At 38.1% G+C, this 22,143-nt stretch overlaps 1 protein-coding gene across 1 annotated transcript in view; it reads left to right on the top strand.

The window, feature by feature from the left end:
* STUB1 (STIP1 homology and U-box containing protein 1) overlaps positions 1-22,143 on the top strand; it is a 223,738-nt gene that overhangs the window by 114,088 nt on the left and 87,507 nt on the right. Inside the window, exon 4 of the mRNA XM_067141521.2 lies at positions 16,184-16,306. Within this exon, the coding sequence (XP_066997622.1) occupies positions 16,184-16,306 (123 nt within the window). The remainder of the gene's footprint in view (positions 1-16,183; positions 16,307-22,143) is intronic.

The following is a 22,143-nucleotide window of genomic DNA, read 5'->3' as shown; positions in this document are numbered from 1 at the left end:
TATTTTTTCCAGTAACCGACACTGCTTTTCTAGAAATTTGATGATGGTATCAACAGTTGCTATTTTATCCTCGTTTTCCTGCTGCTATTCCCATTTTCCCTTCATGTGCAAGTACAGTTTATCTGCAATTAAATAAATTAATAAAACTATCCCAATATTCTAATCTAATACTTGTAATGAACGCAAACGTCCTTGTACAATGTTCAATGAATTGCACGGCGATGAACCGCACTGTTTTGTTAACTTAGGAAATTCTACGACCAATCCACTGCTAAAGTTTTGTTCGGAGCCCAGCTCTTCTAATACAGACATTGATTCGGTGTTGTGTCAAAGAGATATGGTGAATGCTCTGCTGTAAAAAAAAAAAAAAAAAAAAAAAAAAAAAAAAAAAAAAAAAAAACACCTTGAAGTTGATACATTGGTTCATTGTTCAGTTCAAGAGTTATGGTGAATGCTCTGGAAGAAGCAATTCGCGAAGGTCACAGTTTTCGTCCCATTTCCCTTGATAGTTCATATCTCAGCTGCATAAGTTGCAACAGCATTAGTGATGGGCAGTCTGAGACGAGGTCTCGAGATTTCTCGAGACTAGCACAGGCACTATTTTTCGCAAGAAATTTTGAGAAACCTCGAGAGCGTTGTCCGCGCATTGTGTGCCGTGCAACGTGTCGTAGGTCTACAGGTAGACGGAGCTGAATGTTGTTTGTGCCGAGTATGCGAATAGCAAACCATGAACCTTCTTCATTCCGTAAATAGGTGTCAACAAGTGACTAGGGTGTTCATGTCTTTCATTTCTTCTGAGGTCTATTTAGATGCAGTATAATATAATTATAAAGGATATGCATTCTGTCATTACATGCAGTGGCAAATACATGAATGAATGAATAGGCTAGTACAGAAACTGATGGCTACTGTAGGTACAGAAACTGATGGCTACTGTAGGTACACTTACCTGGATACTAGAGGTGTGCATATTCGAACTCGAGAGGAGGCAAGTTGCCCCTTGCTGCATATGCAACCACCATTACACATGAGTGTAATCTAAAATGCTTGAGTTTGCTCCAATTCTTTCGACAGGTAAGTGTACATTCACAATTAAGTATTTATTATTTTCCACCTAGTCGATACAATGATTGCTTCAGGCAATTTAATGGTTAAAAGTGGTACATGTTTCATGTATTATCAACATCTTCAGCCACATAACACTGTTTAGATGAAAAAATATATAAATTGACAAAGTAATGCTTAAGAGGAAGTGTTCTTAAAATACTTAATTGTGAATCTATTGAAGTGCGATACGGACCATGAAGCTGATTTTATGTAAAGGTAAGTGTACATCGTTATCAGACCCCACATTCAGTATCATATGATCACTGCTTGTGTTTTCCGATATTTTGGTGACAAAGGAAATAATTCCTTGCGATCTTATATAGTATTTGCGTCATAATTAGGTACTTCGGTATATAGCGGTGCAATGTATCATTTTGTCTAGTTGTACGCGACAACTTGAAGACGATGTCCGAAACGCAACGTAAGTCGTGGATGTCGGTTATTTTGAAGAGATGTCGCATAGCACAGCCCGCTATGTTGTTTGTTCAAAAGAAGTAAAATACGTCAGTAGAAATACTTCTATTGATGATCCGGCACCTTACACTCGTAGTTACTGGGACATCGCTCAGCTTACAGCATAGGAGAATCGGTATAGAGAGCGATGCCCATCACCCCTCTCGAAAGAATTGGAGCATACTCTGGCATTTTTTATTACACGTTCCACTCATGTGTAATGGTGGTTGCATTTGTAGCAAAGCACATCCTTCCCCGTCTCGAGTTCGAATAATGCACGCCTTTAGTGTCCAAGTAGGTGTACATCCTATCTACATTTATTCACAAATTATGCACGGTTATTCAGCTAAGATTTCCACCTCAAATAGGTTGTGAACAATTTAAAATACTGACATTCAGTTTTTACTTTCGTTAATGGTATTAAGGGGCTCACAGTTCAACACGCAGTACTATCCCAGGCTTTTAATAAAGTTTATTGGCACACACACACTTCCATATGAGAACTGCTGATGATATACTATCAAGCTTACACTCGTAGTTACTGGGACATCACTAAACAGCATAGTGTTCTTAGTGATAGATGGATTCTTCCAGATTTTGTTAAGCTATGTCGGGCTGTCCTGGTCGCTTCTTCAGTGCTCCCCCGGGTCTGGATATTCACTCTGTGCTTATCCCTAAATTCGTGGTGTCTCTTGTCAGGTACTTTGGTATTCTGAAGAGTTTATGGGAATTGTTCCAGGTGACATGATCAGTACAGGTGTTTCACAGAAAGGTATTTTCGTCATTACTACAGGCTCTTTAAATCTGCTGGTTAATCATACGCAGTTGGCCCTTGCTGTTTGCATTGCCCAGGTTGTGTTTGATGTGGAGCCTTTCTTTTACTAGTTGTAGGGTGGCATCTGTCATACTGTGCTTCTTTTTCTAAGCTTCGGTTGTTCCACTCACTGTGACCTCTTCGTGAATCATATTTGCAATGTACCGATAGTGAAGGTTATTTCTCAATTTTGTACACAGGGCCTATCCTCCACCTGTACATGCCCTACCTAATTTCACACTGCCTGACCTGGAATCGGTGTGATGCCAGTCACTGGGTGGGTTACACTGCAAACTTACATGTATTGATTGTGCATTCATCAGATACTCGCTGGGAAGGATAATCAGGTGGGTTCCTGTTCCTTACTTGATCCTGTGTCATTGATTAAATGTATATTCAGTTAATCCTCCTTTAAGGACTAAGGACTAGAATGTGCCCTGACTCGGTTGACAACTGAGGAGTAACCTTATACTGACTTACATTGAGTTTTATTTGTCTGCTCCTAATATGGAGGAAGAGACCTGTATATAAACAGCATGGATTCCTTTATTTATTTGGAAGGTTTGACTACTTCTAGTGTCATCCACTTATTCCTATTATTCTTATTGTACAGGGAGTATAATTTTCAAGGTGTGTTGCTAGGTTATTATTGCAATGCTTAAGTACATCGCAGCACAGATAATATTTTTGGTCAAGTGCTATTTGCACAAGAAGAAGAAATTAGTTAAAAGGTGCCTTAGAAAATTCCGTATACAGTTTACCAGTTTTACAGTACCATCAAAACGTTACATCCAACAACTCTTTCACAAGTGGCACAGTACTAATTCCGTACCTAATAAGAAAAAACAGGGAAGGAGAATAGCTGTTGCACAGGAGAGATTAGAAGATACAGGCAAGACTGTAAGTCGGTCCACAAAAGCCACTTCGGAGAGTTGCTTTGGAAACTGGTATTTCACATTCGTCAGCATATAATGCAAAAAAATTAATAAAGTGAGATTGAATCAAGGTGTAGTAAAGCTAATGCAGTGAGCTCGCAGTTGCGATCAGCAGTATTCTGTAAGAAGGAAGTCAGCTCCCAGACGAAACTATCTTTACATCGGTCTGTTTTCAGACCAACTTTGCTTTACGGCAGTGAAAGCTGGGTGGACTCAGGATATCTTATTCATAAGTTAGAAGTAACAGACATGAAAGTAGCAAGAATGATTGTTGGTACAAACAGGTGGGAACAATGGCAGGAGGGTACTCGGAATGAGGAGATAAAGGCTAATTTAGGAATGAACTCGATGGATGAAGCTGTACGCATAAACCGGCTTCAGTGGTGGGGTCATGTGAGGCGAATGGAGGAGGATAGGTTACCTAGGAGAATAATGGACTCTGTTATGGAGGGTAAGAGAAGTAGAGGGAGACCAAGACGACGATGGTTTGACTCGGTTTCTAACGATTTAAAGGTAAGAGGTACAGAACTAAATGAGGCCACAACACTAGTTGCAAATCGAGGATTGTGGCGACGTTTAGTAAATTCTCAGAGGCTTGCAGACTGAACGCTGAAAGGCATAACAGTCTATAATGATTATGTATGTATGTATGTATGTATGTATGTGTGTGTGTGTGTGTATATATATATAAATTATATTTACGATGTTACTGGACTTATCCAGTGGTGTGTTCAGATTCATTTATAGTTTATTTGTTTGCTTTGTTTATTTGTCCTGAGAATGTATATAGCTGGTGAGTTCAGTTTTATTTCGTTTAGTTTGTATGGCATAATCATGTCACTTCTTTGAGACAATTACATCTGCTCACCATTGCAGGCGCTGCGCTTGCTTTCAATGTTTCTCTGCACTCCTATGCCTCAGTACTCCGCTGCAAAGTTATTTTACAGACTATGAATCTCATGTGTGAACTTAAGTCTTAATTGGACGTAAAAAATATATGGTATAGACTAGGAGGATTAAAACAGTTTTTGTACAATTTTGTAAGAAAAACAAGGTCGTTTTGCACTATTTATATATACACTTAAGTTAAGGGATCTTTGAGATCTACCAGAAAACATTGATCAGTGCAATAATATGCAAACTAAACTATGGCTGGACAACAGGGAATCATGCAGTACGAGACTGATTAGTATGCTTGAAAGAGTCCGTATCTTGGGTACATGGTTCTGACTGTGTGGTATGTGCGTTCGGCACACAATACTTTTTTGCTTTGTTTATTTGTCCTGAGAATGTATTTAGCTGGTGAGTTCAGTTTAGTTTAGTTTGTATGGCATAATCATGTACGATGGTACAGCGATCACATTTCGATTTGGATGTCATTACATGTGGCCGGATCATCAGCACAAGGTTGGCTGGGAGTTGGATATCACTTGCAGCATCATTTTACGGCTGTTGGGAATGATTCCAGAAGGGAGAAAACATTCAGCAGCAGTACAGGCAAGGTTGACCACATGCTCCAACCTAGCGTCAGGGTCGTTATCTTGCCTTAAGTTCCCTAAGACGTCCAACCAGCACAGCACCTGCAGTGGCTAGAGATCTTGTTGCAACAGCCTTTAGGTTACACATCTCACCTCAGACTGTGTATCGTCGGCTTTGAGAGGTTGCTATGAATGCATGGATCTCTGCCTGGACTTACCTCCAAATGAACATGCATGAGACGCTCTAGGCTGAAGGATGCATTGCCCTTTTACAATGGTACTGCATGGATCATCAGATGTGGTGTCTTGACCACAGTGATTGGAGCCAGGAACAGTGGGATAGTGTCCTGTTCACAGCGAAGTTACAGTTTAGCCTGGAGAGGGATTCTTACCATTTATTCATCTGGCATGCCCTTGGGACGCATTACAACCCTGCCATTATTGTGGAAAGAGACTGATATGGTAGGGCCAGTGTTTCTGTTTTGGGAGGTATCATGTTAGGAGCAAGTACATGCGTTTCGTAGGGTTTCTGTGACAAGTTCAGTCTATGTAGGGGTAACATCCTGCAACTGTTTGTGCAACTTTTTCATGGTGCACTGGGTTCTGTCTGACCCGTGGGGATTTTCTTACCTGTTCCCCTGTCTTGCGTGTCCCAGGTGGCGGATAGCGGGGCCCTCCGGGCTTGCCCTGTTCTCTTAATTGGCTGATGATGACACTTTAAATGTGTCGAAACCGGTCCCAAAGTTAACATTTTGTAACTTAATATTGATACAACTTAATAACAGTGTATTGAAAAGGTGGAACCTCTATACTTTCTTTTTAGTATTGTGATTCTCAGTTCATTACGGAACAATTATGAAGTTTTTAAATTTACGTACATGTCAGAATTACTTGTCTCAATCGTCAGACGGCTGTCACATACATCAGCTGGGAGGGATTCACTTATATTTACTGCCAAAAAAGCACACATAATAGTGACAACTAAAAAGTAGGTTGTATGTGGGTTTTTTATTATCATAGCGCTAATTTAGATAAGTTTTCGGCAAGTGTGAGATAGGAAAAGGCAAGTGATGGTGATGGTGGTGATTGATGTTTAAAGAGGAGTATTGTGGAAGAAGAGCTATGGCCATAATAACAGCCCTAGTATTTGCCTGGTGTAAAAATAGGAAAACTATGGAAAACAATCTTCAGGGCTGCCGATGATGCATTCGAACCTATAATCTCCAGAATGCAAGCTGCATTACTATTGTTTCATCTTCCCTTCGCCGAAGCTATTTACAAGTATATTACACTCGATACAGATGTTGATTCCCATATGGAACCTGAAATATTTGTCCCGAATGAGTAAATTTATAATACCAATATAAATGGTCCATTATTGGACATTATAATTTTCCAGCTAACTCATTCTTGGTTGCCAGTGTTTCAGTTCCATATGGGAATCAACATCTATATCATCTGATGGCCAGGCAGGCATCAATTTTTGGTAATGAGACAAAGTCTCTCATAGTGCATTGGCACTGCCGGTGGCTCCAAGTAGCCTACACAGTGGCCTTCGCGGTATGCCATAGCCATGCGTCTTGATGAGTGTGCTATTTACCAACTGATGAATCCAACTTAGCACACTTGGGTGAATTGCTGGCAACCAAGTAATGAGTTAGCTGAAAAATTTATAATGTCCAATAACGGACCATTTATATTGGTATATTACTCACCGTAACAACACTGTAATCAACTCATACAGTGGCATGTCGTTTTAGTTTCGATAATATTATGAGATTTAATTTCCATCGAAAGCGATATTCTTAACTGTGGGCAAGTGTGCTCATGCTTAGCCAAATTTTAGTAACGTGTAGGAAGACAACATTTGACTAGCGTTCGGCGCACTGACTGACGAGTTCCGTGAACGATACTTCTATCTCAATTTTTGAACCAATGTTGAAACTTAAACGATGTCTAGGTAAACACAGGCTGAACATTGTTTATGCAATGGAAGACCTTGCACAACTCAGACGTTGTTTAGGTAGATGTTGTCTAAGGCTTAAAACTAGTCATCATTTCTGCAATCGGCCCTGCGTGTGCAAGATTTGGAGCAGATTTTGAAACAATCATCCTAGCCCTTCAGATTACACAGGCATATGTGATGTTTGTCCAGCCACTATATGACCTGTGAAGTCCTGCAGTGCTTTCTCCTTGTTTGAAATCTGTTCAAAGCAACGTAAATTCTGTTTGGGAGATCAAAACCAACAGTAGGATGCTTGATGTTAAATAATATCTATTGCTCCATTCAGATTGCCATTCGGCGGCTCCGTTATAGTTTCTGCTGCTGAGCATCTTTACCATGTGAGTTGGTGGCTGTTGTGATTTTAGGCACCTGAATCCAACAAGAATGTCCTTATGGATAGAAAGTTTTGTGTCTTATTCTTTGAGGCTCAGAGCGACTCAACACAGGTGACCAAAACAGAGGAGTAGATTTAACGGTACCACTGACGATATGCATGGTTTCATTCAAGACCATGTTGATTTTCTTAACCTGTGGACTGTTCAGCCACTCTGAAGAGCAGTACTGAGCTGTAGAGGATACTAACCCTGTTGCTGACGATTGCAGAGTGGATGCAGAAACTTCCTGTGATGAACCAGTGAGTTTGTGGAGGATGATGTTCCTTGTCTGCAGTTTAGCAGAACTGTTCCTCAAGTGTTTCCTGGAAGGTGGTCAAGAATAACTCTAGAGCTGTGAGGTATACCGTTGTTGAGGACTTCAACTTCACATTGTTATCTACTCATTACAACCTGCACTAATCTATTCGACAACATGCTGTTTAGTAACTCTGTGATTTGCTTGCAATATGTCGGTTGAAGGAACGTCCACGGAACACCTTGTCTCCAGACTGTCGTATGGAGCTGTCTTGTGAATAACCACTGCACAGCTCTTCAATTTTTCTTTGAAGCCTTCCTTAGTATGCGTAGTCAGTGGTAGCACTTGGTCATTACAGCCCCAATGTCATTTGAAACTGGCCTACTCAAGAGGGAGAATGTTTCCATGGGACATAAGCAATTTAGCAACTTGACAAGCCTGACTGTAGACTGACATGTCTTCCTTCCATCCTTCGGCAGTTTGTCCTCCTGGTCCAGGTCTTCATGGAGATGTATTACAGCTCCCACAACTTGACCGATAGAAAATCGTAGTTCTTGTGGAAGGCGTTTGTTCATTATTCTTTCTGTGTGGTCTCAGTGCACACTTCTTTCAATGTTCCATATTTTTGATAGTGCTTATATGGATTCTGTAATTGAGTAACTCAGTACTAAAAATGATATATGCTAAAAACTGTAAAAAAGGAAATCCATTTTTAGTAGGTCTACTTTTATATCAGCAGTGGTCCATATTTTTAGGTTGTCTGGTAATTCTAGATGTTTAGAACCTGTATTAAGTTGGATTGCTGGTTTGCAATATAGACTATGGTTATTAAACCCCAACCACAGTTGTGAATATTTCATTCACAACTACAGTTGTGCGGTTCAGTAGGTGGGTAAAATATGTAAAACTCACCTTCTAACACAATTTTTCACGGTTGTGAATATTTCATTCACAACTACAGTTGTGTGATTCATAAGGTGGGTAAAATATGTAAAAATCATCTTCTAACACAATTTTTTTTTTTTTTTTTTTTTCCATTTTGTAGTACTCCTTAGGAATGCATGAGATGCAACAAATTTATAAAATGTAGTTTCACTGTTGTGAAAGAAATTTGTTCATGTTGCATTCAAAATTTGCATAAAAATTTGCACATGTGGACACAAATCGGAATAACTAAAGGCAGTCCCTTCCCGAAAACTTGAATATTGCAATTTAATGTTATACAGGAGTCACTGATGTTAAAATTGATGAGTGTTCTTTACAATAAATTAGACAGAAAAATCTGTACTACTCAGTGGCCATACTAAGCATCATATTATACACACTGTGGACATATCTTACTTGAACATTTCAAACAAATTGGAACTTTGCACTTGCAACAAAAGTAGCTTGTCTTCCTCTTCTTTTCTGATGGGCAAATTTGACATGTCTTCCTTCCATCCCTCAGCAGTTTGTCTTCCTGGCCCAGGTCTTCTTCATGGAGATGTACTTCAGCTCCCACAACTCGACCGATAGAAAATCACACTTCTTGTGGAAGGCGTTGATTCATTATTCTTTCTCACAGTGAAGATTCAATCACTTATTTCACGCTAGTTTTCATGAAGTTCTTCATGCTAAGTATAATTAATTCCTAAAAGACTGGTGAATGATATATGCATTGATAACCCTCATGTGAAGGACGCAGCCATGGGTCATCACTGTGTACAGCGGTTTGGACCTCTCGTTATCTATAGTATCAACATCACCTTTTTTGTTATTATAGTGGGCTATAATTTTAAGATTTTCCTGTTTCCACGTCTTCTTCTCTGGAGAGATGCATTGTTGTTATGAGAATCGCCACTCTTCCCCTCTTAGGCACGTAGGAAAGTAATGTGATGTCTTCGTTAAATACATACAGTGTTGTTCCAATTGTTATATTTCCATGACAGCAAGAAAGATGCAGGAATTTCCTTTCGGTTCATTTTCATGGTCCCCACTACGGCCAAACAATTCTTCTGCAGCACATGTGCAAGTTCTATTGAAACATACCAGTTGTCTTTTTGGTTACTACCTGCTGTCGGCTTAACTTCAAGACCCCATGTGGGCAACACCGTGGGTCTGCGTTGCCTGTGATTAGTACTCACTATGTGAGGAACACCACGGGGCCCTTGGGACCGGCACCCAGGACTAGTACACCTAGGTGAGGAAACTCATCGGTTTGCGTTGGCTATAAGTGGCGCCATTGTGTGCGAAACACCATAGGTCTGCGTTACCTGTACGAAGTACAATACTTGTGAGTAGTACCATCTTTTGTGGAACACCGTGAGTCTTCGCTACTTCTGATTAATACCCCAACATGACACATACCATGGTTCTATTTTACTCGCGACATGTACCATTCTGTGGGGCCTTAGACTTGGATTTTGCACCCCCTTTAGACACCAAGCATCATTGTGCTTTATAAGTGGTTCCTTGGTCGGTAATAATGTTATTTTCGATCTCTATAGAGTCCGATCCACTGGTTTTTGTTTGTTTGTTTTGTGTTTTGTTGGGTTCCTGTCCATCCATTCATTCTTCATGACATATTTTATTTTTATTTTGGCAGTGGATGCTTTTGAAATTTTTGTTCTTTCATTTTGTACCATTAGGGGCCGATGACCTTCGATGTTAGGCCCCTTAAAACAACAAGCATCATCATCATCATCATCATCATCATCATCATCATAACTTCAAGACAGCCTGGGTAGGAACAGCATACTTCCTTTCGTCTTGAGGAAGTCCTGCTCCATCAGTACCTTTCCCGAGTATTGAATGTTTTCCAGTTTTTTGTTTCTTCACATAAGTATTTCATTCAGCATGTCACCACTGAAAGTATAACCCCAAGCAGCAAGTGGGTCGATTTGATATGTCTTCTTAGATTGGGGCAAAGTGGTGCAATCCTCATTTTATTGTGAGCTGTATTTCTAATATTCCTGTTTGGTTCCACTGCCGACCACTTGAATCTATTTCAATATTTCCTATCTTGTTCCTCATCATTTTTGCTTCCCGATTCTCCTTCGGTTATCTCCTCTCCACTTTATCTGTCGTCCGAGACACAGGAGCCTGAATCATGTTTGCTATGTATAGAATCAGGTACAATCAACATTCATTTCCAAACCAAAGAAATTACACCCCAAGAAATGTTGATGATGATGATGCTTGTTGTTTAAAGGGGCCTAACATCGAAGGTCATCGGCCCCCCAAGAAATGTAATGACTTCAGTCTTATAATTCTAATGAGCCACATGCTGAAGATATTTTTGCATATTATACATGCACGCATAAGATCAAAGCGCAAAATGGTCATAGATGACAACCAAATGGGGTTCTGAAATGGGTTTAGTACCAAAGAGGCATTGTTCAGTATCGATGTTCAAAGATGCCGAGAACAACGCAAACAAAGATGTATTTGCATGTTTCATTGATTATGAGAAGGCATTTGACAGAGTCAAACATGAAAAACTGATCGAGAATCTCCAACACAAACAGTTAATAATAATAATGGTATTTGCTTTATGTCCCACTAACTACTTTTATGGTTCTCGGGGACGCCGAGGTGCCAGAATTTAGTCCCACAGGAGTTCTTTTACGTGCCAGTAAATCTACAGACATGAGGCTGACGTATTTGAGCACCTTCAAATACTACCGGACTGAGCCAGGATCGAACCTGCCAAGTTGACGTCAGAAAGCCAGCGCCTCAACCGTCTGAGTCACTCAGCCCGGCAGCACAAACAGTTAAGACAAAAGATTTACGCATCATACGAAATCTTTACTGGAACCAGTTAGCCACAGTCAAGATTGGACCAGCAAGAACATGGAGATACATATCAAAAGAGGAGTATGCCAAGGTTGCATACTTTCACCACTCCTATTCAATCTCTATGTCAATCATATCTTCAAAGAAGCCTTGTATGATACTGAGCAAGGTGTGAAAATAAATGGAGTCATCATGAACAATGTTAGATATGCAGATGACTCCCTAATTATATGCGACACCTTTGAAGGTCTTTAAGAACTGTTCAGTAGAATTAATCTCAGTGGATTAAGTTATGGTCTAAACCAAAGACTTTAATATTACTTATCTAGACTCATAGAGTGCGCTAATGCTATGTGGAATATTGAACATTTTAGTGCATCACCATGTTGTGGGCACTTAAGTTTCTATTGCACGGCAAGCATGTGGTAATGTTTGCAGTTTTTTGCATGTTTTGAATTGAATCATGTTTGTTAATAGATCTTTTGTAGTATTATGTGACATAGTAACAATCTATTGTAAAATATTTTCAAGGAATGTACATTATGGTACTTAAATTGGTTGGCAGTATTAAAGGGAAGTAAGTTAGGCCTTACATGTGTATTCACGAGGATGAATTTATGTGCAATCTTTGTTTGTAGGCCTACAGATCGCTATCAGAGGGGATCTGGTATTTCTTTTCATATGTAAGTAGAAATTGAACCGTTATAAAATTACTTTCAATTACCATGATCGAGAATTAAACAGGCCATAGGGTGGTTGATTCAGAGAATGTATGGGCATGACATTTATAATGTTAGGCTTGTTATTCTTCTCATTCTCTTTTTGGCCTTTTTCCAATTCATTGGGGATAATTCTTTGGAACTAACAGCTGTTCTGAAAAAGCATAGGCCTACATATTTTTAATACAGACTGTGTACCTGTATTACAAATTTGATGAACTTAGACCTAAAATCTGTAAAATATGATTGATAAAGCTTGATAAAAACCTTCTAATATTGAAATTATCATTATCTGAAATTTTTTTTATTGGTACCATATATCTTAAGTTCTTCATTTTGTTTACGTTTGCTTTAAAATGAAAAAGTACAATTGTAAATACGCTATTTCAGAAAAATCTGACTAGGGCTCAGTCTACATAAAGCTCATTACAATCCTGTGAATCTTACCTCTGCTCTAGAAAACGCTTATAAAAATACCTGGTCAACTATAATATTCATATTTTTGCAAGTGCTTGACATTCAACTTCATTTATTTTCTTTCTCATGCAAATCATGGTGCTCATATTATAGAAAAATGAGAATGCACCTTCAATTTTTATTTGTGCTCAGATAATGTTAATTCAGTTTGAGTTTGTAAAAACAGTAATATTGTTATTTAAGAAGAGAATATTATATGGAGGGTTTTACATCTTAATTTATACCGTTCTTACTTGAGCCTAAACCACACAGAGAAACTTAAACCAAACTCTATATTCATTTCATTTTAAGAAACCAGAGGTAGACAAGCACCAGTGTAACAACTGTCAGGCACCATTTAGCTAAATCCAAATCACACAGAAATGGTCATTTAAGTTCTACTCATCCAGTTAAATTATTTCATATCCAAACCAAATCAAACTCCATGATGCAATAGTCCCAAAGGTCCATGGCATTCCAGGCAACTACTGCTCAGCCTAAAGGCTTGTAGATTATGAGGTGTCATATGGTCAGCACGACGAATCATCTGGACCAGGGCCGCTGTCTCACCATCATATAGCACTACAATTGTAATCTCATAGGATGAGTGGACCTCGAATCAGCCCTCAGATCTAGGTGAAAATCGCTTATTTGGCTGATAATCGAACCTGGGGCCTCTAGGCAAGAGTCAGGCATGCTACCCCTACACTGCGGGGCCGGCATTTCATGTCCAGAAGATGATAAAATGTACCTGATGTTTTGTAGAAAGAATTCTCCAGTCATGTATCTTTTAAACAATCTGTTCATAGAATTGAGTAAAACTTGTAATTACTTATCGGAGAAGAATGGTAAACTATGTACCTTTCATACAAATATTTTATTTCACCGGTATTCTTTTTGTTGATATTGAAGATTCTTGCTACCGGTATATGGGTTCGTAAATATTTAATTAATTATTGTGTTGTCCAGTCCGCTGAGAGACAGGTACTTTTATCTGTAATCATATTCAAGTTGTAGACTGCTGTCATTTGAACATGTCTTTATATGTTCAATAAAGCTAAAGTATGGAGCCTAGGTTTCAATTACATGTATCTGTATAAATTATGTACAGGAGAGTTTTCCACCTATTCAGTACTAAGTTGTATTTACAATGTTATTTACATTACATGGGACTAGTTTCAACCCTACTCAGAGTCATCATCAGCCATATTAAACATACACAATATTTGGCGAAATCCTAAAACATGTTTTTAAGCAGTAAGAATCTCATGAATATATAATTTACAATATGAAGTGTGGTTGAATTAGGCAAGGGCTATGGCGATCAAAATGTTGCAAATGAGGTTTTAACCTACAACACAGAGCACTTCATTTGTACTTTTATTACTCACCTACGTCACACGTAATATTTCATTTTCATTTGTTGTAATGTTATAATTTTATCTTTGATTATCTAATTATCATTGTTCTTACTGTCTGGCTCCATGGCTACATTTTTAAGGTACTGCTAGTCATAAAGTAGGCCTATATACTGTTTTTTTCTGTTTTCAGGGACTGCATTTCAAATATGTTTATATAATATATACCTGTATATATATATATATATTAGTGTATTTTTCAGTCTTCTTATTCAGTCTGCTAAAGGTATTTCTTAGTTTCTTATGTGCACCACCTACAGGCTATACAAAGGATTTGTGGACATTATTCAATAACCATGCAAAATGTGTTCAGTTTTTATGCATAAGTATCTTCATATATGCATATATATTGTGTGTGCATGGTAGTCGGAGTAGGCTGTTATTAAATTACTAGGGTCAGGGAATGGCTAAGTTTCCCTGAGGCTTGATATGAGACATTATTGGACATTTTCCGAGAATTAATTTACGGTTCACTTTTACCACTTCAGACTTCAGGATTATTATCCTGTATAACTTACGTGTAGTATTTAATTTAAAATTAGTAACACAGTAAATTTTTTGAAATGACGAGAATTTCCATACGGATCTTCTCTTTCCTATTTCCGCACTTTTTTATAATTTTATCTTTGATTATCTAATTATCATCTATTCTTACTGTCTGGCTCCATGGCTAAATGATTAGCATGCAGCTTTTGCTCACGAGGGTCCAGGTTCGATTCCCGGCTGGTTTGGGGTTTTAACCTTCATTGGTTAATTCCAATGGCTCAGGAGCTGGGTGTGTGCCTTAATCATCATTAGAATTCATCACAGGTAGTGCCTCATCCTCACAGACACACAGGACACCTATATGGCGCCATTTCGAAAGACCTGTACCAGGACTCTTCGGAGGCCACATGCCATTATTATTATTGTTGTTGTTATCATCATCGTCGTCGTCATCATTAGCCGGAAGGATAAAAAGTAACCTGTCAACGGATGTTTTCATGTGTGCTTAATGTAAGTTAATGCATGCGTTCCATACTATGATCTCCTCGTCAAGCTGAGAAGCGCCCACAACATGGTGATACGCGCTTGGACATATACTCCCCAGTCACATGCTTCTGCGCAGCCAGCAGTGTAGCGCCTTGGTCTAAACAACAATACCACAAAAACCAAGTTGATGGCATTTTGCAGAAGCAACCATGAAGGTGACTCCAATTCATTAAATAATCAAAACATTGAGCGAGTAAGTCAGTTCACATACCTTAGGAGCACCATAACAGACAGGCTGGACCCTGAAAAAGAGATTAGATGGTGTATTGAGATTTCCATATCATCTTTCCAAAAGATGAGATCATTCTTTTGTGATGATATTCTAAACCTCAAACTCAGGCAAAAGCTGTACCTGGACTGTCAAAGCTTCCTCCTTGAACAGACTAAAAGCCTTTGAAATGTGGTTACATTGGAGAATGCTCAGAATAGCCTGGTCAGATTTTGTTATTTGTTTTATGTCCCACTGACTACTTTGACTGTTTTCGGATAGACAGATTTTGTAACCAATAATGAAGTGTTAAGGGGAGGTAGAGCTGAGTGTGAGCTGGCAAACATCATCAAAGCCAGGAAAACAGCTCATTTGGGCTATGTTCTATGAGGGCTTCTACACCTCATATTGCAAGGAAAGATATAAGGCAAGTGAGGAGCTGGTAGACCACCGATGTCATGGCTCCAAAACTTCAGAGACTGGATTTGCATCAACAACACCGAACAACTCTTCAACTTAATTAAAGAAAGGGGTGCTTTCTGTGCGGTGATTGCCGAAGTCTGGAGGACTGGAAATGGCACACGAAGAAGAAGAAGAAGAAGAAGAGTAAAAATCAGCATTTTCTTTGTCCGAAATTTCTAAATTTGATATGTTACTTCCTAGGTCATCGATAATTTTTGAAACCTTTTCATCAAAATTTCTATTCATATATGATGGGCTAGGATCACCTGATGTAGTTCACCAGTTACTGTCCTCAACAGATATGGAAAACAAATAAACAGAACAGATGAAAAAACAAAGTTCAGTCTGTCACTGAACTACACTCTTACAATTGTGCGGTCCCGCAGACATCACCTAAGCAATACAAAAGTTAGCACAGCACCTCTAACACTGATTACCATGGTGGCAGGCAGTAGACTGAGAATGAGGAAGGTACTGAGACGTGTAGATCTCCAAGGCCAATAATGTTCGTAGAATTAGGGATGTGAAAAGTAGCGTGGTACTGGGACCGCACTACTATAGTTAAGGGTTAAACATAGTACTTTCATAATATGGTAACAATTGATTTGAAACAATTGCATTTATTGGAGCATATGTTGGTGGTCTGTCTTTGTACTTTTTGATTGGTATATTGGTTTGTCGTAACATTTCAGTCATATCTGAATAAACTGATTCTCGAAGACACCGCTAGACAAATTGAACAGCTTCGTCAAGAAAGTGGAAATGGTGATGAGGAACAAATCCAGGAGAAGATCATGGAATTAGAGCAACAATGTGTAAGTACTTCACAGTATTTCATATACTGCAAGGTGCTCTTAGTGTGAAAAATGTATTTGTTGCTCTTGTTGATATTTATTTATTTATTTATTTATTTATTTATTTATTTATTTATTTATTTAATTATTTATTTATTTATTTATAATTAATTGTGGTTCTTACTTCAGTGTGAGGTCAATAAATGATTACAGTAATGTATATCCAATAATAATTTTTCATGAGCTTTCTTTTCTTGTAAATGACTTAAGTGTAAGGAGTCTTCTTTCCACTTCAGAAATCCATAGTGCATTTCAGAGAGGATTATACACTTGACATGTGCAAATTATATGTTTTTTAAATTAAACCTTACCTTTGGCTTGCCACGTTGACTGCTCCTCTGTCAGATGTCCTGCATATATTGTGTCATGCAGTCAGCTTGACAGCTCAGCGAAATTGTTTGGCTTCCTTTACCAGATCTGCTTCCTCTCATATCAGACAGCTCCTTCATTGACCACATGAGGATGAGTGAACCCTATCCCTATTTAATATAATTGGACTAGTTGGGAGTTGAACCTGATTAAGATACAGACCCACTACTTCTACACCACTGAATCATAATCAGCGACAAGTTTACACACTGTAAACAATCCTGTACATATATATATGTGTGTGTGATGTTTTCTAGGAAACCATACCTTAAGGTGTGTGACAAGATTTTACACGACAAGCAATCACCATAACACTAGTGAAAAGTATTAATTTTTTGAAATTTCAGTGCCATATGTTAGCCCAGTGGTTGAGAACTGTTTTGATTGCAGATCCTGTTGAACTTCATAAAAGAAACTTCATTGTTCCTCAAAGGCATACTGTTATAAATAAGCCTCCTTGTTTATGTTAAGTGAATATTACTGTATGTATTTAATATTGACAATAGGTCTTTTGCAGTACAATAACATGTTCCTTGCCGGTTTGGGTCACCACGTGCCCTGATGCACGTTATTCTTATCTGACAGTGCTGATTTTGCAGACTTCCCAAATTGCGGTGTTTCAGTTGTTGTCTATCCTATTGTTTTCATAGGAATCACTTTGCATACTTACAATGATTAATGCTGACAATGATTCGGCCATTAGATGGGAGATTGTTGTAGAATACAAAGAGCAGCTCTAGTTTGTCATCTCTTTTAACCTATTCCTTTTCTACACTGCTTTAAGGCAAGGAAATATATGTCTTCACAATTTTGTTTTGAGTATTTATTAACTTGCTGTCCTCACGGGATGATATTTACAAGCTCGTCCATGTATTTTTTCTGGCATCAGCCATTACATTCTGGCATTCAGGTGATGCTGAATAGAACAAGATATAGGTTGGCACTGGAACCTACTCGAAATGCTCCCTATTTAAATTCTGTTTGTTTTGATTATTATTTTATTATTCGTTTGTTTTTGATCTTACACTAGTTTGTTGCCAAAATGAAAATAATTAACGGTTAAAATTCCTTAATTCACTGATTGATGAAGTAGAAAGTACAATTTGTTTCAGGTTCATTTCATCACTATTTAACAGATAAAATTCCCTAATCCACAAATTAATTAATGAGAAAGTAATATTTGTTTTTAGGATAATTTCATCACATATTTACGGCATTGAAACACTGTCGTACAGATAAAAATGTAAAAATACCCTCCCCCCCCCCCCCCCTTACTCAACAATAATACACACAACAAATGTATCTGCAATGCTTTGCAGTTCATAGTAGGGCCTAACCTAACTCAAATGCTTCAGATCACTGGTGACCCAAAATGATAACCATATTTCATTGCGCAGTTGTATAATAGTCACACTCTTATTTATAGACAAACTGATCAGGACTTCAAAATTTCACCGCATAATTGTTGCATAGATATTTTTGTTATTATGAACAAAAACTATTTAAAAATCTGAGATAGCCCCATACATTTTTTAAGGAGATTTGTTTGTAACACCTGTAAGCAGCCATTGATCTAAACATTTCCTCATCTTCTCCACTGTCACTTAATCAGCATCATATTTTTATAATCTGAAATATCATGTGCTTCCGTTTTGTTCAAAACAGTCTCAGTTTTCTCAGAATTATTAAGCATTTCATACAGCCAAAATAATAATAACAACAGCGATAATGATAATCTCATTTAACACTTTCCGGACATTTTTAGTTCTTATTTGAGCCATCTCCAGCTAAAAGCAAAATTGAATGGTCACTTTAAAAATGATTGGTTATTTGCAAAGATCATTAAAACATGTACATTAAGAACACATGCAGTATCATATTAAAATAAAGTTACTCTTATAAGATGTTGCTTGATGGTTTATAGGTTTGAAAATGTCTTCCAGCCCTTAATCTTGTTAGGTGAGGTTGTCGTCTGAGCGAGCATGAGCTATTGCTTGCCTTGAATTGTTACTGGTGAGAGGAAGTGCGGGTGAAGAGGAGGTTGGAGCAACAAGAGTGGAGGAGGTAACTTGTTTGACGCGTGTTGTGAATATTTTTTTCTTCTGTGGAATAATTGTTGATATTTGTCAATTCTCAAATAATACATTGTTTCTTTCTGCAGTTTCTGTAGTTTCACCACAATACATATCGGTAACAAACAGTGGCTTCTTCATATCACTTTTATTTGCATTTTACCAAAGACTATACTAGAACATTTTCAAACCTATAAATCATCAAGCAACATCTTATGAGAGGACATTTATATGATATTGTGTGTTTTTAATGTGCATGTTTTAATGTGTATCTTTATAAATAATGTATCACTTTTAAAGTGACCAATTTTGTTTTTAGCTGAAGATAGCTCAAATGAGAGCCGAAACATGTCCTAGAACTGTTAAGTGAACTTAAGTATTGAATAGGTGGATCAGATCAATAAATTCTCTTAAGGAATTTAATGTTTTTAATGTAATATTTCATAGCCTGTGAATAAGATCTACAGTTCAGTTTTTATGAATTTCAACTTGTCATTTGAGTGCTGCCTTTTGGTAGATCTTTGTGATAGGTTCTTGTTTTGTTTATATTATGTAGTGTAGTATTGATAAATTTATTTTATAGTATCTTTTAATAGTATAGCATGTTGTATGTGATCACTAGTGTGTAGCAAGGCACAATAGTGCTCTAGTTTATATACTAGCTTAGTTTAATATTTTGCCTGGTAGTTACTGTATAAAATACCTTTATTGGGCTTCACTAAGAGGCCCAAGCATAATAATGCGTCTGTGTAACCTGATGGAACAAGCACGGATGAGGCTCTAATGAAGAGTACCCGAACCGCCAACACGGGCTTCGAACCACCTTTCTCCTACTTTCTGGGTGAGCCTCGGCATTGCTCGAACACAGTGGGAGTGGTAATGTTCGAAAAAAGGAAATAAGTAAATAAGAGAAATATTTAAGATGGAGTCTCATCTAATGTGAAAGTAGGATTTTTGGGTTTAACTGTTCACTGGATACTGCTTAGCACTACTAGAAATGACAAGAATCATGTAATGGGGTCACGAATATACATTTATTACTGAACTGTAACATAAGGATAAACAACACTGTCATAATAAAAATCTCCACACTAAGAAAAAACACAGTAGGGCCTACACAAAATAAATTCACTTGCCTGAAGGGCGTTCATTGATCTCAACTCATCACAGACTTCATCTGGCAATGAAGTATAATCGAAATCTGGCAATTAAATATCATTGTATCTTTCTGTCAGAATTGTCCTTTCTTTTGGTTGATCCTCTCCATTATCATTTGAGCAGATGTCCCCCACATAATACACTCTGTTCTTAGCACATACAATTGGGTCTCTATGTTACATGAATACACACAAAATATTGACATAAAATACACAACAATGAGCAAAATTCTCCAGAATTGCCATATACCCTGACACAAGGACAAACAACAATAAACATCGGTTCTGTTTGAACTCAAAGAAATAAAATAATACACTGAACAAAATCATAAGTTCAAAAGGACCATTCCTGAAAGAAAACCATAGACACACACTTCTTCCCGGCGAAGAGTTAACTCAAGCGTAACACAAGCTTGCGCTGGCTGGCTTCCCCAGGGTTCAAACCGGGCTCCTTCTGACAGAGATACACACCTGGAAATCCCTGTCTGCCTATTTCCTGGTACTACTACTGCACGTGGGGGAAACATATCATAATTATAATGTATTATCATCTGTTATGAACCCATATTATGTTTTTAACACACCTGCTCTTAAGCAAACTCTTAAACGAAACGCAGTGTAGAGTCTGTATAGGCCCTGGCTATAACTCTCTTGTCCGGCGAGTCTCCTCCATGCGAGGGAAACAGAACAAAAAAAAGTTCCCAGTTGTTGATCGTAGTCGGTCAATCTCAGCCCCTGTCAATTCATTGATAACCAGGGGTCAAGACCTTCTGAACTACAAATGCTAATTGTCTACCCAAGAGACACTTCTTATCATCCTATCTATTTATTTATCTTGTAGACACCCCTAGGAATATCATTGACTGATCCATCATTTACTCATTAAGTAAATTAACTTGGACATTGTCATATTTTAATTCCCTTTCCCATATCTCATAGTTGTTAAACTGGCACTCCACTTTCTCATTGTTTTTCACGTCACCTGTCCTAATTCCTTTCTCAACCCTTCATATTTCTCTTCACTCACCATAAACATTTGGATCACTCTCTCAAGATCCCGGTGCCACAACACTTCCCACTGGTTTCGCACAAAAAATAAAAAATAAACATTCCAGACAGATTCAAGTAAAATAAAAAATGAAGGGAAGTTTGCATATTGTCCCTAACATTATTCCCGTAAATAATCACAAGTTCATATCTCTTTTATCTCAGTCAGAACTCTTCTTTCTTGAATATATCATGCTTTAATACTAATGTACGTGTCAGCCTGAGCATCTGGCTGCATATTTTCCACGACATCCGTATTGAACATCAATAGCAACTTCTTGAACTTGGTATCCCTCATTCATCACTCACTACTGTTTCCATCCTGTTTAGGAAAGCTCAAATTGCTAGTCTATCCTTGTTCCCATACACACTAATGTATTACCAATCACTAATAAAATGAAAATAATCCTCACAAAATACTTAACAGGAAAAATGTGGTTTCGTCCAGAAAATGATTTTACATTAACATTGACGAATCTTAGTTCACTATCAGGGCATGCATTATTTACAGCATTTATGTACTAAACAAAAGAAAATCCTACATTATGTCACCCCGGTTATCTTTTTTTATGTCAAGAAATAAAATAGACATCAACTCGTCTGTTTCATGGTCATTTTTCCTTCCAAGGGGAGCCCATAGTGGGGTTCTACTCGTTCATCCTCTCGGCGATGTAGACGAGAGTATCAGCCTTCAAACCTGGTCTGTGACAGTCCACCATGCTGGCACGGCTTGTCCAACTGCTACAAATTTTGAAGTAGTCCAATTAGTATCAGCTCTACCACTCGTCACATGTTACTTTCTGGCTATGACACATACACAGAATTTAACACAGGAGTTTCTCCTTATGGAAGCAGGTCACTCCACTCAAGGGCAGCACACACTAAGAGTATGAGTAGGGTGACTCATAAGACTTGAGAAACCCTCACTCTGAATAGCAGAATTGTCCCTGTCAACGCTATTCTACCTCAGAATTTTACTGCTCTGAATTTTATACTACTAATTGACTGATATCGGGTCGTCCCTTATGCTGGCATTGTTCTAGCCAACTCCCACTATTTATTTATTAAAATTTTTCTAGCAGCCTACTTAATTATGATCAAGTTTCCTAATACACAGTTCTCAAGATGCACTCCCGGGTTGTAAGGTTTACGA

Source organism: Anabrus simplex, chromosome 1 (genome assembly GCF_040414725.1).
Source record: "Anabrus simplex isolate iqAnaSimp1 chromosome 1, ASM4041472v1, whole genome shotgun sequence".
NCBI lineage: Eukaryota > Metazoa > Arthropoda > Insecta > Orthoptera > Tettigoniidae > Anabrus > Anabrus simplex.
The sequence above is the reverse complement of the archived record's forward strand: the minus strand, read 5'-3'. Positions and strand labels throughout refer to the sequence as shown.